This window comes from Hirundo rustica, chromosome 2 (genome assembly GCF_015227805.2).
Source record: "Hirundo rustica isolate bHirRus1 chromosome 2, bHirRus1.pri.v3, whole genome shotgun sequence".
Lineage (NCBI taxonomy): Eukaryota > Metazoa > Chordata > Aves > Passeriformes > Hirundinidae > Hirundo > Hirundo rustica.
In genome coordinates this window covers 33,953,640-33,973,025 of record NC_053451.1, presented here as the reverse complement: position 1 = coordinate 33,973,025, position 19,386 = coordinate 33,953,640, and the positions used below count along the sequence as shown (strand labels likewise).

The window sequence follows — 19,386 nt, the reverse complement described above, 5'->3', positions numbered from 1 at the left end:
TTGGTTGCCCAGGGAATACTGCTGACATGCATGTCCCTTCAGAAAGTGCTTTTGTTCCAGCTCTGACTGGTGTCAGAGTTGTGGTGAAAGGGAGATATTCATAGTGCTAGGAGAACAGAAGGAGAGGGAAAGAAAGGCATGTGAACAAGTGGACTTGATAAAACGAGCCTGATAAAGGAACAAAGGACTGGAAAAGGAAAAACTGCTGGTTTGATTTGCAGAAACCTAAAAGACAACCTGCAGCAAGGGATGCAATAAGTAACTAGTGATAGAGACCATTGTATTTACTCAGGTATACATTACATGTAAATACATGACATATATATGTATATATACATATATGTGTGTGTGTGTGTGTATACACACACACACACACACACACACACATATATGTGGGCCTGAGTGCTACCCCTGGGCTGGATTATTGCTGTCAAAAAGCCAACTTGGGGTGGTTTTTTTTTTTTTTTTTTAATTTCAAAACTGTTCCAAACTTGTCACAAGTGACAAACGCCAGTGAATGCACAATGTTTTGTAAATCCTTCATCTCTATACTTTTTTTTTTCCTTCACTTCTAGCACAAGTATTAAAAAAAGGGGAAAAAAAAGAAAAAAAAAAAGAAAAAAAAAAGAAAAAAATGGAAGAGAGTGAGAAAAAGAAGAAACCAGAAGAGCAAGTTCAAGATCCTGAATCTGATTTACCAGAAGCCTTATTAGAATATCAGTAGGTTTAATTATTTTAACTTTTCACTCATATAGGATATGTGAATGAAGGAAGCAGATAACAAAGGCAACTTATACAATTTAGAGCCTGAGCTGATTGTTTTGAGGTTTCGAAGCTATTTCATAAAGGTACACTTTTTAAACACTAGCTGTAAGAAAGCAATTCAGTGAGTCAGAAATTTTATGCCATTAGGGTATAACTTGGGAAAAAAATATATTAAAACCAAAAAACCCTGACTTTTTTTTCTGTTAGGAGCAAGCTTTTGCATATGCTGATATGCTGATCAAATTGCAAGATCACATTTGACTGTATTTTTTAGGATACCTTGGTGTTGGTGGAGGCTTGTTGTCACTAGTCAGAACCTCAAGACCTACAGTTTGCTGTCTTCCTTGGTGCAGCTGAGAGCAGAGCACAAAATGTTTTATTTTGAAAGTAAGAGATGGATAAATTAAAGGTCTCTTTAAATCAAGCAGAAAAAAATAAGAGCCAAGGGGCAAAATATCTGAAGCAGTTACAAACCAGTCCAACTTACTTGATTTCGAGTCTCTTGAGTATGTGATTAAAGGAGAAAAAGTAAGCTTCATGACTTTTATCTAAGAGACAGAAATTGAAAGGGAAATACCTCAGGAATGCCCAATATCCAATGATTATCAGCCTTTAGGGAGCAAGGAGTAAATGCCTTGGTGTGGAAATGAAAACTGGAGTAAGCAAACTGAAAAGTATGCTCCTATAGCTGTAGTGACATCTATATGAGTTCACAGCATTTATGTGGGATTTTCTATTTCATTTTACAGAGCACACAGTACAATTTTCCATAGTGAAATAGCCTAGATTTAGCTGAATCATATCAGAAGCAAATACCACCTGAAAAGTCCAAAATTAACTATTTTGTGAAGGAATATGGAAACTGTATTACTGGGCTGAGGAAAAAAAACAACCTGTACTACTTTCTGGTAAAATTATTGTTATGCATATGCAAATATTCAAGCAAATGACTCATTTGTCTGGAGAGTCTTCTACTGAAATAGGTGCTTCACTGAAGTGGAATATGTAGTTTCTACAGCAATAGTAATGGAAAAAGGCAAAAAAGTATTCTTCTTGCTGTTTTTATCTTTCTCCTTCTCTCTTCTCCATCCCTCTTGCTCTCCCTTTTTTTCTCTTCACCTCTGTGATCTGTAACTTCTCTGTACCACTTGACTGATCAAAGGTGGATAATCATACAAGTGAATAGCTGTTGCATTCCACTTTAGGATTTATCAAGTGTGTAGTATTTATTTAACTTCCATTCCTGTTTTTTTTCCCATACACTGAAGAATGATCACTGTTCCTAGGGAGTCTGTTATTTTATATTTTCATTAAAGTTCTCAATTTCAGTGTTTGTTAGGAATGACAATTTTATGATGTACTTTTGGCCGTGACCACCATACCCCCATCTCTCTCTAACTAATACCTTTCTACTTAAAAGAAAACCTGAAGAGTAGCTTGGAGCACACTGCCACCAGAAGATGCAAATTTAGTAACCTGCAATTTGCATGATTCAGTGATCTGAAGTTAGCAAATTAACCAAGAAAAAAAAAAATTCTTTTAAAATAGCTTAAGGCAATAAGGAAGGAAAAAACCACCCCAAACCACAGAAAGCACCCAAAATCCCTGAACTAAAAACCAAAGAAAGAAGAATTGTTAAAAGAATAAAAGACTTTGTGATAATTGTAATGCTTGCCTCTATTGTGCCATATGATGAATGAATGCTGGGAACAGATGTACGTATTACAGAGAATTTTACAAGTAGATACCATTTGCAGCCTGTTTCTCCTTCTAGAAGAGAGAACACCAGAAAGAAATGTTTCTTTTATAGCTGGGGCAAAGAGCATGACAAGTAGCCTATGAAAATGTGAAACCAGTGAGCTAGTTCTTTGGCAAAAATATACAAACAGAAGATACTACTAGGGCAGGAGTCCCTATTCCCTTAGTTCTTCTTCAAGGCTGACAAGTACTTGGTGTACAAATGTAGTTTATGAAGCTTAACAAAGCACATTATCAGAAAAATTGAATCCCATTGGATTCTCCAGTTTGGGATTCATCTGACCGATGTGTGAGTGAATTGCCTAGGCTTTCTCTATAGCTGGTGATGAGTAATATTTTCTGGAGCACGAATTGTCTTGTCCTGAAAGTGACCTGTGTAACAGGTCAGCTAAACCTCAAGCAGGATGAACAGACCAGCTCCAGCCTCTCAGGAGGCTCCACAGGAACAGTATAACCAGGGAGTCTGCTGCTCTGTAGGGGAATGAAATCCAAACTAACATGCAGGCCCAGATGTACATGGGAAATCATTTCTTTATGTGTAGTAAGCAGACAGTGGTATTTACCCAAATTAGTCAAGCAATATGATATGAAAATAAACATTTTGGTAGTATTTACATCTAATCTAGCTTAAATAGCATTCCTTTAACATTTTTGTAAGAATGTCTCTTTCTTTTCTCTCTCTTCATAGCATTGTGGCAAAAGAAGCAGCAATTGAACGGGTTTTGTTTCATCTGAAAGGACTGGAAGAAAAGATCAAAGAAAATCTTAAAAAAGTAAGTGACTATGCAACAAATTTTATTTGTGGTATTCTTACTCACAGATTGAGTTTTATTCTTTCCATTCTAATACTACGTACATTAAAATTAGTTATTTTGGTGAATTTGTTACAGTCAATGAAACTAGAGTTAGTGAGTCACTTTATGTGCCTAAAGTTAAAGTGTTATCTGAATTAAATATGACATATAGCATAAATATCCTAAATACAACATGCTAAAAAGAAGCTGCAGGAGTAGATCATTACAGAATAGGACAGAGCAGTAAGGTAAAGTGAGTTCAGTGCAGGTGCTTTCCAATGCACAAGAGATCCTTATAACCACCTACGTATTCCATGGAATCAGAAAATGGTTAAGGATGGGAAAGACTTCTCGGATCATCAAGTCCAGCTGTTTAACCCAGCAGCACTGTGTTCATCACTAAACCAGGTCCACAAGTGCCACATCCACGTCTTTTGAATGCTTCCAGGAATAGTGATTTCACCACTTCCCTGGGCAACCTCCAATTCCTTACCACCCTTCCAGTGAAGAAATTTTCCCTAGTATCCAATCTAAACCTTGTACAATTTCTTTTTCCTCTTGCCCTGTTACTGGTTACCTGGGAGGAAAGACCAACCTCCACCTGGCTGCAAAGCTGTGTCAGGTGGAGAGAGATAATGTGCCACCTGAGCCTCCTTTTCTCCAGACTAAACATCCTCAGCTGCTTCACATCAGATTTGTGCCCTAGTCCTCTTATAAAGTTTGTTGCCCTGTTTTGCCCTCTTTCTTTGCAGCAAGCACAGGACAGCAATGGTAGGTTTCCTGCAGGACATTCAGATATGCCTTTTAACCACTCCTACAAATATTCTTCAATATTTCAATATGTGATGAATAAAGGGTATAAATTTAATTTTTGTCAGTGGTGTTAGCAGACCTAACCAAGCACTAAGAATTGCTGACCTTTTTTGAATCACTTCTGAAGCAATGGAATTGCACAGGCTTCTGTGAGAATCTAGTTATTGCTGCAAACTTAGTTACAATTAAAATTTAATAAAGTAGAAAGACCATTGTGCTATTTACTAGCTGTGATTTCTAGCACTGATTGATGAAGACATACTTCCTCATGGATTAAAAATTGTTTTGGGTAATTTTTAGAGCAAGGTTGTATAATTACTGATCGCACCTGGATGACACTTTAAAGAACCATGCATATAACCTGTATATAAACAGCCATAATATGACTGTGAGCAGTGAACTTTGAAAATTGATATTAGAGAGTCACCTATTGAAAGTGCTCAAAAATCCACATTCTGGATCATGTTGCAGCTGCACTTCATAGCAGTGAAACACTGAAACAATGTCTCTCTGTCCTTCCCATGCTGATGCTTGCCCTGCTTTTATAAGCATCCATCTGTTTAGCTTTCTGTGGTACTTCTTTCAGTCTTGAAGCCGGGATGGTATTTCATTTGTGGCTTGACTATCACTAGAAGTGGCAATTGCTCTTCTTTCTGCAGGCATCTGAAGGCTTTTATGATTATTGTTGGGTCTTATGTCTCTTGTGGTTATGTTGCTGGATTGGAGGCTGGTTTGACTGCCTTGTTCAGGGACACAGAACAACAGCACAAGGAGAACCCTCAGTGAGTCTCCCTACTTTGAGTGTGATACTGACGGCCATGAAGGACTCACCCACTGACAGCTTATGCAATGATGCTCTTTATTAACATAAAGTTGTGACTGATTAAGGTTTGAGGATTATATCGCTGCAAAAACATATTCAAGGCAATGCACAGACAAGCTCTAATCCCCAATGGAAGTATTCATTGCCCACAAAGTGTGGTTCTAACTCAGTAGGTGTCCCTATGAGGGAGAAGACAGGTTCAGCCTCATGACTGATACCAGCAGTTATGATGGACTTCTCAAACTTCTCCCCATTCCTAACTTCCTTTTATACTATTTCTTTATGTTTAGGTGGAGCTTGAGTGACTCTAGTCATTCATGTTCTTTTCTCTCCCCTGGCTGACAGGTGCTATGCAGTTTATTGGCTACAGAGTGCCATTGAGTTCTCCTCCCTACAAGGATTTCTACACAGCCTGGCCACGGTGTCTCCACTCTGTTCCACTCCCTGTTCCATCCCCTTTAGCATAGGCTGTGGTTGCAGATTGTAGGGAATCATCATGGAATAGGTTTCAAGCATGCCAACTGCATTCCATTCAGACAGCAGCAGCTGCATTTTACCCTATAATTTCTGTAGCACTACAACTCCTGTTAGGATATGAATGCAACTTCCCAGTTTCCTCTAATTTTACCCCCAGCTATTTTTCTACAGTTATTCTCCCAATTCACTACTAGTTCATGGTCTTTTAAGGACTCCATATTTTAGATTGAGCACAGTACTTTAAGGTGTGGGTGAAGTGCTATTGTTTTAATTTAATCATGTTTTGATAGTGCTTTGAGTTCCATTCTTCATCTCCTATAGTTAATCCTAGAAGTGAGGTATGCGTGAGACTTTCTACTGCCTACTAATTGTTACTTACTACTTGTTTGCTCCTCTGTGGTATCCTTTGGGAGCAAACACACACAATCAGTAATTTCAAACAATCTGAGTGTCACTAGAGAGGGCCATGGCCAAGGGTTATGATCACAGCTGTGGGATCAGGAGGTATAACTAACTTCAGCTCTGACAAGACACTTTGCTGTGGTTATATGCAAGTGACCTGATTGTCTCATGATTTTTCTATATGAAGATGGCATGTTCTCATGAAGAATGTTGAAATGAAACAAATAGCTCCTACATATAAATACTGTTATCAAATTATGCCCAAGCACCTTTCTTTCCAGGCAATGGAAGATTATTGGTGTGCTGTACCAAGTACAGCTGTCATTTGTCTTTCATTTCCTTCCAGTGCTCTTGAAGTTACTGAGGAAATGTCTGAGCTTTGCAAAATCTCCCTTCTGCTCTAATCTTTCAGAATATGAAGAACAGGTGTTTAGCGGGGTGTTCTTGCATTTCATCTGGCACTAGGCCAGATTTTACTTTTTTTTTTTTTACTTAGATTTGTCACTTTGAAAACATTTTAATATAAGCTGTGTCTTTTTTCTTAGAATGTTGTTCTGAAGGAAGAACAGAAGGTGCTCATCAGGCACTTAGTAAAGCAAATAGAAGAAAAGGAGAAAAAACGAGATGAGAAGGAGGTTGTAACCCGGGATGATGTGGAAGAGTCACTGAAAGCAGTTTTTCAGTTTGTGAAGGACAAAGAACAACTTCTTCAAGGTAAGTTTTGAGTTGGGGAAATGTGGTTTGCAGTTTACACACTTGGTATGGAGTATGTGTTGTTGTTTTGCAATTTAAGAAGAGATTCAACTTTTTTGTTGTATAAAAAGTATAAAATTCTCCTCTCCCAAAATTTGGCTCTCTCAATTTAGTATGAGGTGGTGGAGGGCTTATAAATCAATCTGTCCCTCTCAAGTGGTGTATTGTATTGTCCAAGTACAGAGACTTCCTCTTTTTTGAAAATCATGACAGTCCTAAGCACTGGCTCTACTGAAGATTAAAATTAAAATTATTGATGGCAGGAAAACAGACCAGTTTTGAGTGTTGAAAATTCTGGCTGCCATACCTGCAATTCTCTGTGGGAGACAGGTGACCTTGGTTACAGCATTTTGGGGAGAACTGTTGTCTCTCCTTGGAAGAATAAGATCAAGCTGTTTTCAGCAATGATGGTGGCCCTTGAAGTTATGTAAGGCCATCAGCTTGTAATATATTGTAGTGTGGAAAAATGCCCCTTCCTTTTCCATTCCTAAATGGAAGCCCCTTTCCTAAAGAAGCTGACACTGTAAGAATTATGAGTTAAAGAAATCAGTAATGAACTTGTCTTTTGATGTTCTTATTTTAATAGATCTGTGCTCCAAAATTGAAGAAACTAAGAAAAAAATTTCAGAAAAGCAGCGTGAGAGAGATTATTGGTTGGAGTACAAAAATGTTGGAAGTGAAATACATGCTGAGAAGATTAGCAGTCTGGAAAAAGACATTGTGGAAGTCAAATGTGAACTTGAAAGAACTGAAGGTCAGTTTACAGCTGGTGTAATGCAAATCTTTGAGTCTTTGCATATTGCTTGCAGGAATTAAATGATAAAATTAATTTTCAGTCAAGGTCTAATAACTTATATCAACTTTTCTAGTAATTTGCCTGAACTTTTCTAGATGCACCTAAGATAGGCTACATAATTCTGAAAAATATAAGGACGCCCTTTCTTTCTTTCTCTCTCTGTAATGTTCCTTTATTAAAGAAACTGATAAAATTTGCAAAAATTATGACACTTGAAGAAATGGATAGGCTGGTCCTTTGGTTTTCTTGTAAAATACAGGCAACCCATTAAAAAAAAAGTTACTGAGAAGCACTTTTTTAAAAAAATAAGTTACCCATATTTAGGTCACCTACACAGAGGGCTCCCTTAGTAGTCATGCTTGAAAATGTTGACTCTGCTGCTGTTACTCCTCATCATCTACAAGCACTTCACATATTGAAAGCTCCTTTGATAGGAAAGTAGTATGAGCTCATTCTTGGAACAGTTTTTTTTTATGGAGCACACTGGTTTACACGCAGGACTAGAGGGAGCTCTTTAGCCAGGTCTGGACCTTTCCTCCTACTCACACAGTGTGAGGCCCTGAAAAATCACCAGTACAGACATAGACACATACTGGGAACTGTTTCAGCCACTGTCACAGCAGTGGGATTAATTTGAGAGTTTATATATTGTGGTGCTGAGTGCTTTACAAAGATTTCTTTATTACTGCATTATTTTAAAACCATTTAAATATTTTGTGGTTACATAACCCATGCTTCCAACAGGAGAAAGATGTCCTGGTTTTCTTTCTTTATGTCCCTCTCAGTATGCGTGACGGCAGCCAAGCAGCTGGTAGTAACAGGCAGTGACACTGCTCTAAGGGTCTCTGTATATTCTGTGCCAGCCATCACCAGGCATCAGCTACTGTGAATCAGAGCCAGCCAGCTATCTTTTTGTCTCTCAAAACATATTTTACCATGATTAAGATCTGCTCTGTGATTTCTACATTTCCAGACAGCTTGTCAGATATCCACGTCTGTATTCAGGAGAGGTTGGGGTTTTTTTTTCATTTTGCATTTTCCGTGTTCTTAATTGATTTAAAACTTTGCTATATAGCTGCCAAAATGTGAAATGAAAAAAGAGGATGGGCTTTTATACAGAATGCCAGTAGGGACAGGCAGTCTGACCTCCTGCGTGTCACGGGGTACAGGATGTCATGGTTTAACAAAAATTCACGGTCCAATAGAAGTGGAGTTGTTGAAAGTCATGTTACGGTGGTACATATGTAAGTGGCCAACATAACATACTGGAAAATGGTGCTGCCAGTACTGGATGTTTGCCATACTATTTTGCTTAATTCCCTAAAACTGACCCCAGAAAGTGTCTGGGGAGTACAGCCTTCCAGCAGAAATCTAACAAGCTTTCAGAGCAAGGCAGCAACAAATTTGGCCAGTTCACACCTTGAATGTGTAACAGGCTTAGAGAATAAGCAGAGGTGAACAGGCTTTTGTCTCTGTGTGCACCACTGAAGGGCTTGAATCTGGCACAGTTCATGTTGTCTGGTGGTGACATTTTAAACAAAACAGCTGGAGAGGAAGCAAAAGAAAGCCACACATTCAGGTGATGTGTGGGGAAAACAGTGTCGTAGTGAGAGGATTAGCGGATGATAGCCTCTTTAGGAACTGTTCAGACATAGTTTCTCCTTTTTCATTCTCCAAGTACAGCTCTAGTTATTTAGCTGTCTGAAATAATGAGAGTGAATTCATTATAGTAAGGAAGTACTTCCTTTTCATTCTGCCAAGTCTAGATGGTGGATTCCAGCTTCCACAGTGTTAAATTAATAATTAATGCAAAACTAATAGACTTTTCTTATTTGGCTGCCTTTGACTCTACAGTGCATCCATGAGCAGATATTCATTTCCAGCCAGATCAGAAATAGGCTCTCTGCAACACAAGTGCAGTGAAAGACTGTATTTCAAGCCTTTGGAACAAGTATGCAGTGCCTTCCTTCAAAGAAAATTACTACAATCTCATTCATTCCTTCAAAAGGAGGAAATATCAAGAAGAAGTGGGCTATTTAGAAGAGAAAAAAAACAACTAAAGGGAGGGATGCAATAATTAAGTAGCAAGTGACTAGAGCATGAAGCCAAACCTATTCAGTTCAATGTAAGACACACTTTCTAAATAATGAGTACAAGTAATGATTAGAAGCAAATCATTGTGGCAATGGCCATGTTCTCCATTTTGTCCTGTTGTCAAATTAGAGCCTTAGATAAGTCAGAAAATTTATTAGGCACATTGTAATACCAAACTGAAAAAAAAGTCACGTGAATAAGGTGAACCAATATGCTTCTATATTGAAAAAATAAATTTTCTAAGCAAATCTCTCACATGGCTTCAGGAGCTCTGCTAGTGATAGATACAAAATTTAATGTTAAGATGACAATATTTTCAGAGAGAATTGCTTAGCTCAATGATCAGTTAGCAGTGAATTGCTCAGCTGTTGCAGTTGTCAATAGAAATGTATAAGTCACTTGCAATTTCTAGTTTTGTAGTTAACAGTACTGTTTTTTGGGTTTAGAAGGACAATTTCTGTGGAGAAGGATATTTGAATCCTTTTCTCGGAGCATCTATGCAGGTGACACTCACTGATAAGTTCCAGTTTAGTAACGACATGCCCATTATCTATCTGTTATCAGGACAAATTGATGTCAAATAATGATTTCTGATTTCCCTGTGGGGTTTTTTTTGTTTGTTTTGTTTTGAAGAACATTATAGAGAAGCTTTGAAGGTTGTGAGAGAAGAAAATCAGAAACTGTTTGACAGGCACATGAAGTTACTCAGTGAAGAAGCTCTTAAGGTATTCTTTTTGCTTTTTTAAAAAAACTGCTAACTGCATTATAGTTGGGATACGTGTGCTCTGCATTATTAATTATTTTAAATCGTGTTAAGACTTCAAACTTTTCTTGGTACACATGGATTTGGTTATTGCTATACCTACATATGCCTTTTTTTTTTCCTTTCCATCATGATAACAGTGGGTACATGTGAGGGCATTTTACAGACAAGGCACAGGAAACTGGGGCACCATGCACTGACAAGGCTTGTTTGAGAACATGTTGTTTTTGCCGTGGCCTTCATTTTGACATTTACACAAACTTCAGAAAGCAGTAACATACAAAGAGATTACATGAAAGTACACATCAATTTGAAAAAAAAAAAGGTTTTACTGTACTTGTAAAGTACGTTTTTAAAATGCCACAATAGTGCAGTCTCAGGAAAATGTAGGTTTATTGATACACTATTTTTTTTTTTTTTAATCTCTGCCAGCTCTGATTTGAACACATAGTTTGCAATAGCTCTAGTGACAACTTCTTAACTTTTAGAAAATGCAAAGCATACTTCAGTACAAACCACTAGGCCCATTAAGTGCTTAAATTCCCTGACTTCAGTGATGGATTTTCCAGTCATGTGTGGACGTAATCCAGAGGACTGTGTTTGTGGTGATGATCTACAGGGGCATCTTCCCTCCTAGTTCTTTCTTTCTTCTTTACTGACATCAGTGATTAAATTGTAGCCTTGGCTCATTAGCACAAACCTCTACATGCTTAGGTCACTCATTTGGGGTTTTACTTAGAGTTCTTAATTGCTGAAGGTTTGATTTTCTGAAAGTGGTAAGATTTGAGCAGTACTGGGAACAGAGAAGAATTTGTTAGACAAAAAGGGAAATGTCCTATTTTAATATGAAAATCAAAAAATGTTGGTAAATTGCTTGACATATAATCTGCTCTAGGCAGGATGATAGAGGAGAAACATCTGGCCTCGTGAACTAAATCCCCTTGTAATCCCTCAGGGGATGCTACAGTCTGTTGTGTGGATGTTTCTTAATTATTTCCTGCTAAAGAGCAGAAGGTTCTTCTTTATAGTATGCAGGACTGTCAAAGTTCTGCTCTCAGATGAGATGATCTTAAATTATGTTTTCTCAGAAAGCTGTGGGATACTTGGACAAAGACTGTCGCAGAGAGATTGAAGAGAATGAGTGGCTGAAAGAAGAGGTAAGAGCATCACTTGCCTGCAGTTTATTGTGACAGTTTATGTTTGAACTACTGGGGCCTACGGTCAGAACTGTCTCCAGTCATGGGCCTCGGGAGACTTCAGCTGGCAAAGGAGAGCAATTTTCCAGTAATTAATCTGTAATCCTCATCAGCAAACAGTGCAATGTGGTGAATAAAGGTAAGAGGTGAACATCTGCTTTCACAAGTGGAGGACCCCCTTTCCTGCCCAAGCTGTTGCATGAAGGACTACAATGTTCCATACAATTAAGGATTTTCCTCTGTGGGGATTGGGATCCTGTGTAGTATAAAGGATCAACCAGGACCAGGTAAGTAGCTGAAGAGGGGAGGTTTGAATCACATTGAAGTTCTAGTGCTGCTGTATTTGAAAGAAAATGCATATAGATGTTGGAAACATGGTGTCTGAAGAAATGGCTTGAGACAACATTAAATGGAAGGTCATAAAGAAACCATGAGGACTCTACACTGAAGAGAGGAAAATCAAAAACATATGTAGTTGTAATTAAATGTTTGATAGCTTTTATACCGTCCTTCAATGAAAATTTAGAGCTATATATTAGATAGCTGTAATTTTCTTGGTAAGAAAATATTTCTGTGAGCCAGATTTAAGAAACTAATTTTTTCTATGGTGGAAGTTTGATTTTATTTATTCCAGTTAGTATAGGTTCTTTGTTTCAACCAAATCTAAGCATAAGATTGGTGAGTGAAATGCCTTTCCTCACTTTTATAGCCTCACAGTTAAGAACTGAGCAAAACTTTTTAGGGAGTTAATAAATGTACTTCTTACTTTACCGTGCCACATCAACGAACCTGGCAGAGGTTTCTTCATTTTAGTTACTAAATTAAGATACTTGCCAGTATGCAGGGACACAGCTTTCCTTCTTCCCCTTAATGAGCTCTGAGCATGCATCTTTAACTTTCCAGGGAGGGTGTCCAAACCACAGGTTCTGAAGCAATGAGGGTAGAGAAAAGAAATGGGAAAGAATTGATGTTTTATTCTGTATAAACAAATAGGAGCTCAAATCTACATATCCCATCGCATATCCTATCCCACCCCATCACTGAATGAGTATGAGTTCTCTTCCCTTCTCCCTGTGTCACTGAACACTTACAGTTTTGACACACATTAGCAGTGCCAACAAGAGAGCACTTTGGAGTACTCTTATGTCCTGACAGGCCCTCACCTCAGAGCTGAGGGATTTGGATTTCTTTCCTCTCAACTAGAAGTTTCCTATGTTATGAATTACTTTCCTATGTTGCTACTTTCCTATGTTATGAATTAGTGCTTTCAATTTTGGAGGAAAACAAAACTATTATCACTAACTTCTCCAGTTCTCTGAATTCACCCATTCATTTTCTCTGCTTTTCTTACATGGATGAAATATTTTTTTCTCAGACTAATGTTTATATGTAGCTGACAGACTCTTTCAGTATTTCCTTTGGGGGAGATAAACCAAAAAATCTAGTTTTGTCTCTGTTCAATTTTTTTTTTTTTTTTTTTAATTTGGCCACTGAACTGAAAAATTACTTACCAAAATAGCTCTAGATTAGCTACCTCTGAAATTAAACAGATTTGGAGACTTCAGTCACATTTTTCCATGGTTACTGTGTCACACCAAGATGGTGCAAAGCTGCATCACCTCACTGTGCCAAGCCACATCCTGTTACTGGTTAATTTCCAGCCATTTTCACCTTTTTAATCCTTGGGAGAAGTTGGACCTAGTTTTAACTGCAAATTTGGATGATTATAGCTGGGTTAATTTGGTTTGAGAATGGATGCTTTTAGATCACTCAGTACTTCTGTTAAACATGTACATATGGCTAAGCTTTCTGGGAAGATACCTTTCCCAAAGTACATTCCCCTTCCCAGTGAAGGGGGTAAGGACTTGCTTGTATTCAAGCAAAAGTGGGAGGAATTGTGGGAACTGAATAACTGGCATCCTTTGGTCAGTATAACTCCACGGTGATAAGGGGCAATTGCCAGTCTGAAAGCAAGTAGTACCCAGGGCTTAGCCAGTGTCAGGGAAGCACGGAACATCCTGAGCTGGAAGGAGCCCACAAGGGTCATTGAGTCCAACTTCTGGTCCTGCAAAGCCCCAACACATGCCTGAGAGCATTGTCCAAATGCTCCTTGAGCTCTGTCTGTCTTGGGGCTGTGACTGTTTTCCTGGGGAGCCTGTTCCAGAGCCCAACCACCCTCTGGGTGAAGAAGCATTGTGGTAACTTGGACTGAAAACTTCACTAATTCTGGGTGAGAAGGTTTTGTGTATAGGAAGGAATTAGAAAAACAACACTTGCTGAGCAAGACCCTGTTCTTTCCCTCTGCAAAGAAGCTTTTCCTCTCTCAAAGCTCTGATGTGAAAGCACAAAAGAAAAATCCAAAGCTCCTGTCTAGCAGACCTGTTTGACTATACAAGAAAGTTTTGCTGTCAGAGCTGCATAGCCCAAATGTGTGGTTGTGATTGACACACATGGGCTGTGACTGTGAAAGAGTTCTAATAAAGGTGTGATAGAATCAGAGAGACCTTCCCTTAGACTGAAAGTGTGTCACCATGTTTCCCCACCAAATGTGCAGTCTTGCTGATAGAGCTACATTTTTTCTAGGTATGTGCTGGTAAAGTAGTTGCTATCAAAGCTTTCCAAAATTCTAAGACCTTTTTTTTTTTTTTTTTTTTTTTAAATTGTCTAAAGGTTAAGATCTACCGAAAGGAAGAAACGGATTTGAAAGCTTCTGTCCAGCTCCTGGAAGAAGAAAATACCAGTTTAGTGGCAAAACTCATTGATATCAAACTTCAGCATCTACGACTATCAGGGTAAAATAATGCTTTCATGGACTCAAAAGTGATTAATTTGTTTTTTAAGATAATGTTCCTGTCTGCCTCTAGAGCTACTTGGGCTCTCCCACATTAAAGCCAAGGTAGTTTCCTAGTTGAGGGAAGACAGGATTTGATTGAGTATAGGTGGGAGTAGAATCTCTGAAGGATGTCAGTAACATTGTGATTTCCCAAGTACCAAATTTCAGGGAAGAAACTGGGTCCTTAATTAATCTGCTGAGACCTAGCACCACTTGCTTTATATCACTGAGGCCTGGAAATAATTTCTTTGTGTTGCAATTATATGGTCTCAGCCCCAGCTTTTCAGACTAAGTGCTGAATAATAGATTTTTCCTTTATTGTTCACAAAATGTTTAAGGATGTGAAGATTAATTTGCAAATATAGGGGGTTTGCAATCTTGAGTAAAACAAATTACCTGACACTGAGAAAGGAAGAGACCTTGGGAAATGTCTGTCTGCAGAGGTGTCTGTAGAATTAGCTTCTTTTGCATTAAAATGATTTAACTTTTTCCCTGGAGAAAGATTAATTTAGCTACAAAATGTCAACACTAATGGTATCAAAAGCACAATGCAACAATGTGAGAGATCCATCTTCAGTTTCCAGTCCCAGCTCAGTGATTTTAGCCATATTGCACAAAAAGTTCCAAGTCTTAAGAAGTGACCATTTTTCTCTTCTTTCTGAACTTTGGATTTATTTGAAGTGAGAGCTGCCAGCTGTGGTCTGAATCTTGGACTGACTGGAGACTATAACATTTGTTTTCTTTTAGTCTCATGGACATAGTTGAACTAAAGCACTAAGAATAAAAAAGAGCAGCTTATTAGCCACTAAGCTACCTGGCTGCCTCCATTGCATTTTTGAACTATTGCGCTATTCTGCCTTTGTGGTTAAGCAGCAGTGGTTCTCAGAAAGGGTGGCCTCCCCCTCACCCCAAAACATTGCACAGGACAGTTTAGAGAAAATTCAGACCTCTATTATGGGTTTCACTTTATATTTTTTACTCCATAGGCATTTGTTTCTTACAAAGGGAGCTGGCTTGCAAGAACTTCCTAAGGATGAAATGAAAAGGGAAAACAGACAATGTGCAGGTAATGCAAATGCCAGCAGCTTATAAGGCTTGATAAGTTACTGAACATTTACAGACTTTTTATTTCTGAAACTTTTTAATCAAACTACCTGTTTGACATGGTGAACACTTTATTTCCCTCTTGATTGCAGCCACCACAGCAATGATAGATTGTAATTTGCATATGCAGACAAAATCACAATCTATCTGTAATAGTTTTTAAATTGAAATTGGTTTCAGATTGTGGAATGTAATTACTCATCTAGAGCTACCCTGGAATACAGTTTACAGGATTGGCCATCTTTTATGAAGATGTGAATCATATCTTAATCAGTTCTTTACTGATCCATATAACTTCATTATAGCTTGTCCCTGAGAGGACACTCTTAAACTTTGTGTTGGCTTTCACTTGAAGCGTACATGAGTTTTGCAGTCATTCAGCCAATACACCAGAGTTCAATTATAACTAAATCCCTAGCAAGAGCACATGAAGCTACATGGAGCTCAGCCTGAACCGAAAATCTTGGTGAGCAGTACTGAATTTGGGGCTGAATCTCCATCCCTTTTGATAGGTGTGTCCAAGGAAAGGATATACTATTAGGCAAGAAGGAGCATGAGCCTGTGCTTACCTCTTTAGGACAGTCTCTGTGCATTCCTGAGTATCACAAGTTTTATTTTACATCTTTGTGCGAGTAGAAGAAAGAGGATTCTAATATATGTATTACAAAATGAAAGAGACACGTTAGGAAAATGGGAGTCATACAGTCATGAATACATGAAGAGGTTTGTTGAAGTTCTGATCAGTCCCAGCCATAGGTGGGCCTTTTGAAACCATCAGGCACCAGCAAACATGTTGACAAATACTTCTGTATTAAATATATGTTTGCTTTGAAAACCTTTGCTAGACTTTTACAATAGTTACCTGGAGGAGAAGGCTTTGTTCCAATAAGCTGGGTCACTGCCCCAGGCAAACCTGTAACTTGGCAGTCCATGTCCAGAATCCTTTATCATCCTGAGAATTAGCCAGCTACACATGTGATCTCTTTAGGGGAGTTATAGGTAGACTAATTGTGTTTTAGAAACTTATATTTACATACCTATAAATACGCAAACATGGGTATAGAAGGAGTTTATACTTGTTTTTGCTGCCTTGCTTATTCTTTTTAACTATTCAGGGCTCTACAGGATTTAAGCTGAACTGATAAAAGCTCATTTTTTCTCTGCCCCCTCCCACAGATCCGTAAGTTCTAACTTCTAATCAATTTCAGTTCCTGGGTCCTGATCAGAATTTGTGAACAAAAAACACATTAAAAACCCCAATGTAAATGAATATTTGGCTTGAATTCCCAATTAAAAATGCTACCAAGCTGTTCTTTGCATCGCACGAGCTAAGCTGTATTAAAGATTGCAGGCCATGCTCATACCAGGTACTGATTCTGACTTCCATAAGGCTAAACAATTACATACACTTCATTTTTCTTCTCTTTAAAAGCAAAGACAGATGGAAAGAGCCTCAGAAGTGCCTTTCCAAAGGTTCAGTCTAAAACAGATCATGAGAAGCCTCAAGACAGTGATGAGAAGCTGTGGAAAAAATTCTTCACTCCAGCTGTGGACAACTTTTTGTATGAAGATGAAGAGTTCCAAGTATGAGTTAGAATTATCAGAATTATTTCACTGACACAAACATCTTTCAGTGTGGGGCATGAGCTACTGTCAGGACCATTCTGTTTCCAATGGTGTTGTGGCATCCACTGTCCTTTACCTGGTGGGCAATTCAGATGCTTGGATTGTATTCCTCTGGTGCTGTTTGGGATAGTAAGGTCACTCTATGTCCTTCAAATGCTGGGCCAAAAGAGCACAGATTCTGTGTCCTTTGGACCAGCCTCATGAGGCACATGCTTTGGCAATTGAGTGGTGTCCTAGGAATCATCCCATGGAGAGTCAGGATGAAATTCCCCTAGAAAGAATTTTGAATGTCACCTAATGAGAGATTACTTTGCTTGAATGGTAATGGACTGGTCCTTTGGAATCTGTTGCACAGTAGCATTAAAGGATCAATATTCCTTCAACAGAAATCCAGGATGAAGGCATTCCTGGGTTCCTTGGCCTTTCCTGCAGCTGATTGACCCTAACCCAGCAGAAAAGCTTTTCTTTTCATTCTCCCCCTGAATTAGTTTCTGTTGGGTTGGTCAACCGAGTAGACTCAGAGATTTGAAGAAGACCAGAGCCAGTGCAGATGGGGCAGAAGCACATGGCTGGCCTTGGACCTCTCTTTTTGGCAGGAGTGAGCTGTTGGATTAGTTTAATTCTTCTCACAGAACTGAATTTGAGATTAGAATTTGCTTTCTAGAGAAGGTGATATTGGTGAAAACACACAGGAGAAAGAAGGGGGCAGCAGGGCTGTGGCCTCCTAAAATGAGTTGTCTTGCAAAAGAAACCCCTTATTACTACTAACAAACACAACTCCAGAGCATCTCTACGGTTGCTTTAAAAAGAAAAGTTGCTGGGTTGTTGTGGTTTTTTTTTTTTTTTTTTTTTTTTTAAGAATGGTTGCTTTCCTATGACATTTCAAAGGAAACATATTTTCTTCTTAAGGCATACTCAAAACTGGGACCTCTGAAGAGAAGGCTGTACGTGGTTGGAAAAGCTGTGCCTGCTTGTAAGGAACCAGAAGAAAGGGCAAGCAGGAGCCACAGAGAAGAGGACACTGCTGGTAAATCAGATGGGCATATCACAGCTGAGATGATCAAGGCCTTATTTAAGGAAAACATTGATGAAAACTAGACAAGCTGTGCTTTTGACGCAGAAATGTAACATTCTCAGTTAATTAAATATTTGCTCTCTTCTGTGTGGCATGGGGCTTTGAGGAAACTATTTTAGAGTGCCTGAATCATGATTATAAGTTTCATGAGAGGTATGTCTGTGTGCAGAGGGTAATTGAAAGGTTCCTTTCCTCACCACTGAGAGAGGTTTTGTGCACTTTTTGGGGTATTTAGTCCACGTAGCAGCACATGTATCTACTAAAAGGTCTGAGCTAGTATTTAGTTTGTGTGGTCTTCACTTGCAGATGTGGAATTCCCTCTTGCTCAGACAGTGAATGGGTCAATGCAGGCTGCCATACAACACAGCACTGTTACAAAATACTTAATGCTCTGCTAAAGCAGAATTAATTTATGCAAGCATAATTCAACTCTTGCTATAAATTGAGTGTTTGAATACTTTTTATATCTATTTCCACAAGACCCCTACTTAAATACATTGAAATAAACAAAAATGATTTTTAAAACAATTTAAAACCAGCCTAAAAATCTCTAAGGTCTTAAATACTTTGTTTATTTGGAACTGGCCAAATCTATTGTGTAAGCTCGTTTCCCTGGTTTGTGGCTGGTCTCTTTGAAGATCTGTCTTAGTGCATTGATGCAGTGGGGGTGTTTCCTCTGGACACTATCTCAGCAGCACACAACAGGTCCTTCTCACATAGAGGCTCTGACCTGTGCATTTCCTCATCAGAAACTTGTGACAGCATTGAATAATCTGATTTAAACCCTTGACAGGATGATCAGCTGTTTGGAATAAAGCTTTTAAAAAAACCCTTATGTTGTAAACAACCCCTATCTCTGTGCAGTATCACAGTGTATCTATACTTCAGTGCAAACACTTCTGCTTTTCCAAGCATGCTCAGCTATTCCTGCCCAGTAGGTGTCTCCTTGGGGTGCAGGTGAGTCCCACCAGTCTCTGGGATCACAAGCAGTCAGGTAAAAGTGGCAGACTCCACATTGATTCCCATTTCTCTGCCATGTGGGGAACAGTGAAGTGAGTTTGGACGTGCTCCTGCTGTAACCCAGTGGTGTTACTGCCAGGGCTGAGGTGATTCCTATCCCTTGAGTGTCCAGGGAATGGGGATCTGCTCCGGGGCAGCTCCTGCTGCGTCTGCAACCCAGCAGAAGCCTCCCCTCGGCTCCCCTGCCTTGTTCTGAGTGCAACACAAGGCCCATGAACTGTCTGACTTGAAAGAGAAATTAGTTCTTCTCAGTGATTAGTTTAGCTTCTCCTTTAGATGCAGAATTAGAATGTG

At 38.8% G+C, this 19,386-nt stretch overlaps 1 protein-coding gene across 3 annotated transcripts; it reads left to right on the top strand.

The window, feature by feature from the left end:
* Window positions 1–588: 588 nt before the first annotated feature.
* On the top strand, window positions 589–19,057 carry CCDC83 (coiled-coil domain containing 83). 3 transcript variants are annotated; one of them, XM_058419514.1, is made up of 11 exons: window positions 589–720; window positions 3,212–3,296; window positions 4,790–4,912; window positions 6,378–6,546; window positions 7,172–7,339; window positions 10,109–10,200; window positions 11,327–11,395; window positions 14,105–14,226; window positions 15,254–15,333; window positions 16,804–16,955; window positions 17,907–19,057. In XM_058419514.1, exons 1-11 carry the CDS (start codon window positions 635–637, stop codon window positions 18,093–18,095), a joined length of 1,335 nt encoding a protein of 444 aa, XP_058275497.1. In that variant the 5' UTR covers window positions 589–634; the 3' UTR covers window positions 18,096–19,057. The 3 variants fall into 3 exon arrangements, with proteins under 3 accessions (XP_058275497.1, XP_039912942.2, XP_058275498.1); XM_040057008.2 differs by lacking the exon at window positions 4,790–4,912 and having other exon boundaries at window positions 17,907–19,054; XM_058419515.1 differs by lacking the exon at window positions 16,804–16,955 and having other exon boundaries at window positions 17,907–18,111.
* The last annotated feature ends 329 nt before the right edge of the window (window positions 19,058–19,386 follow it).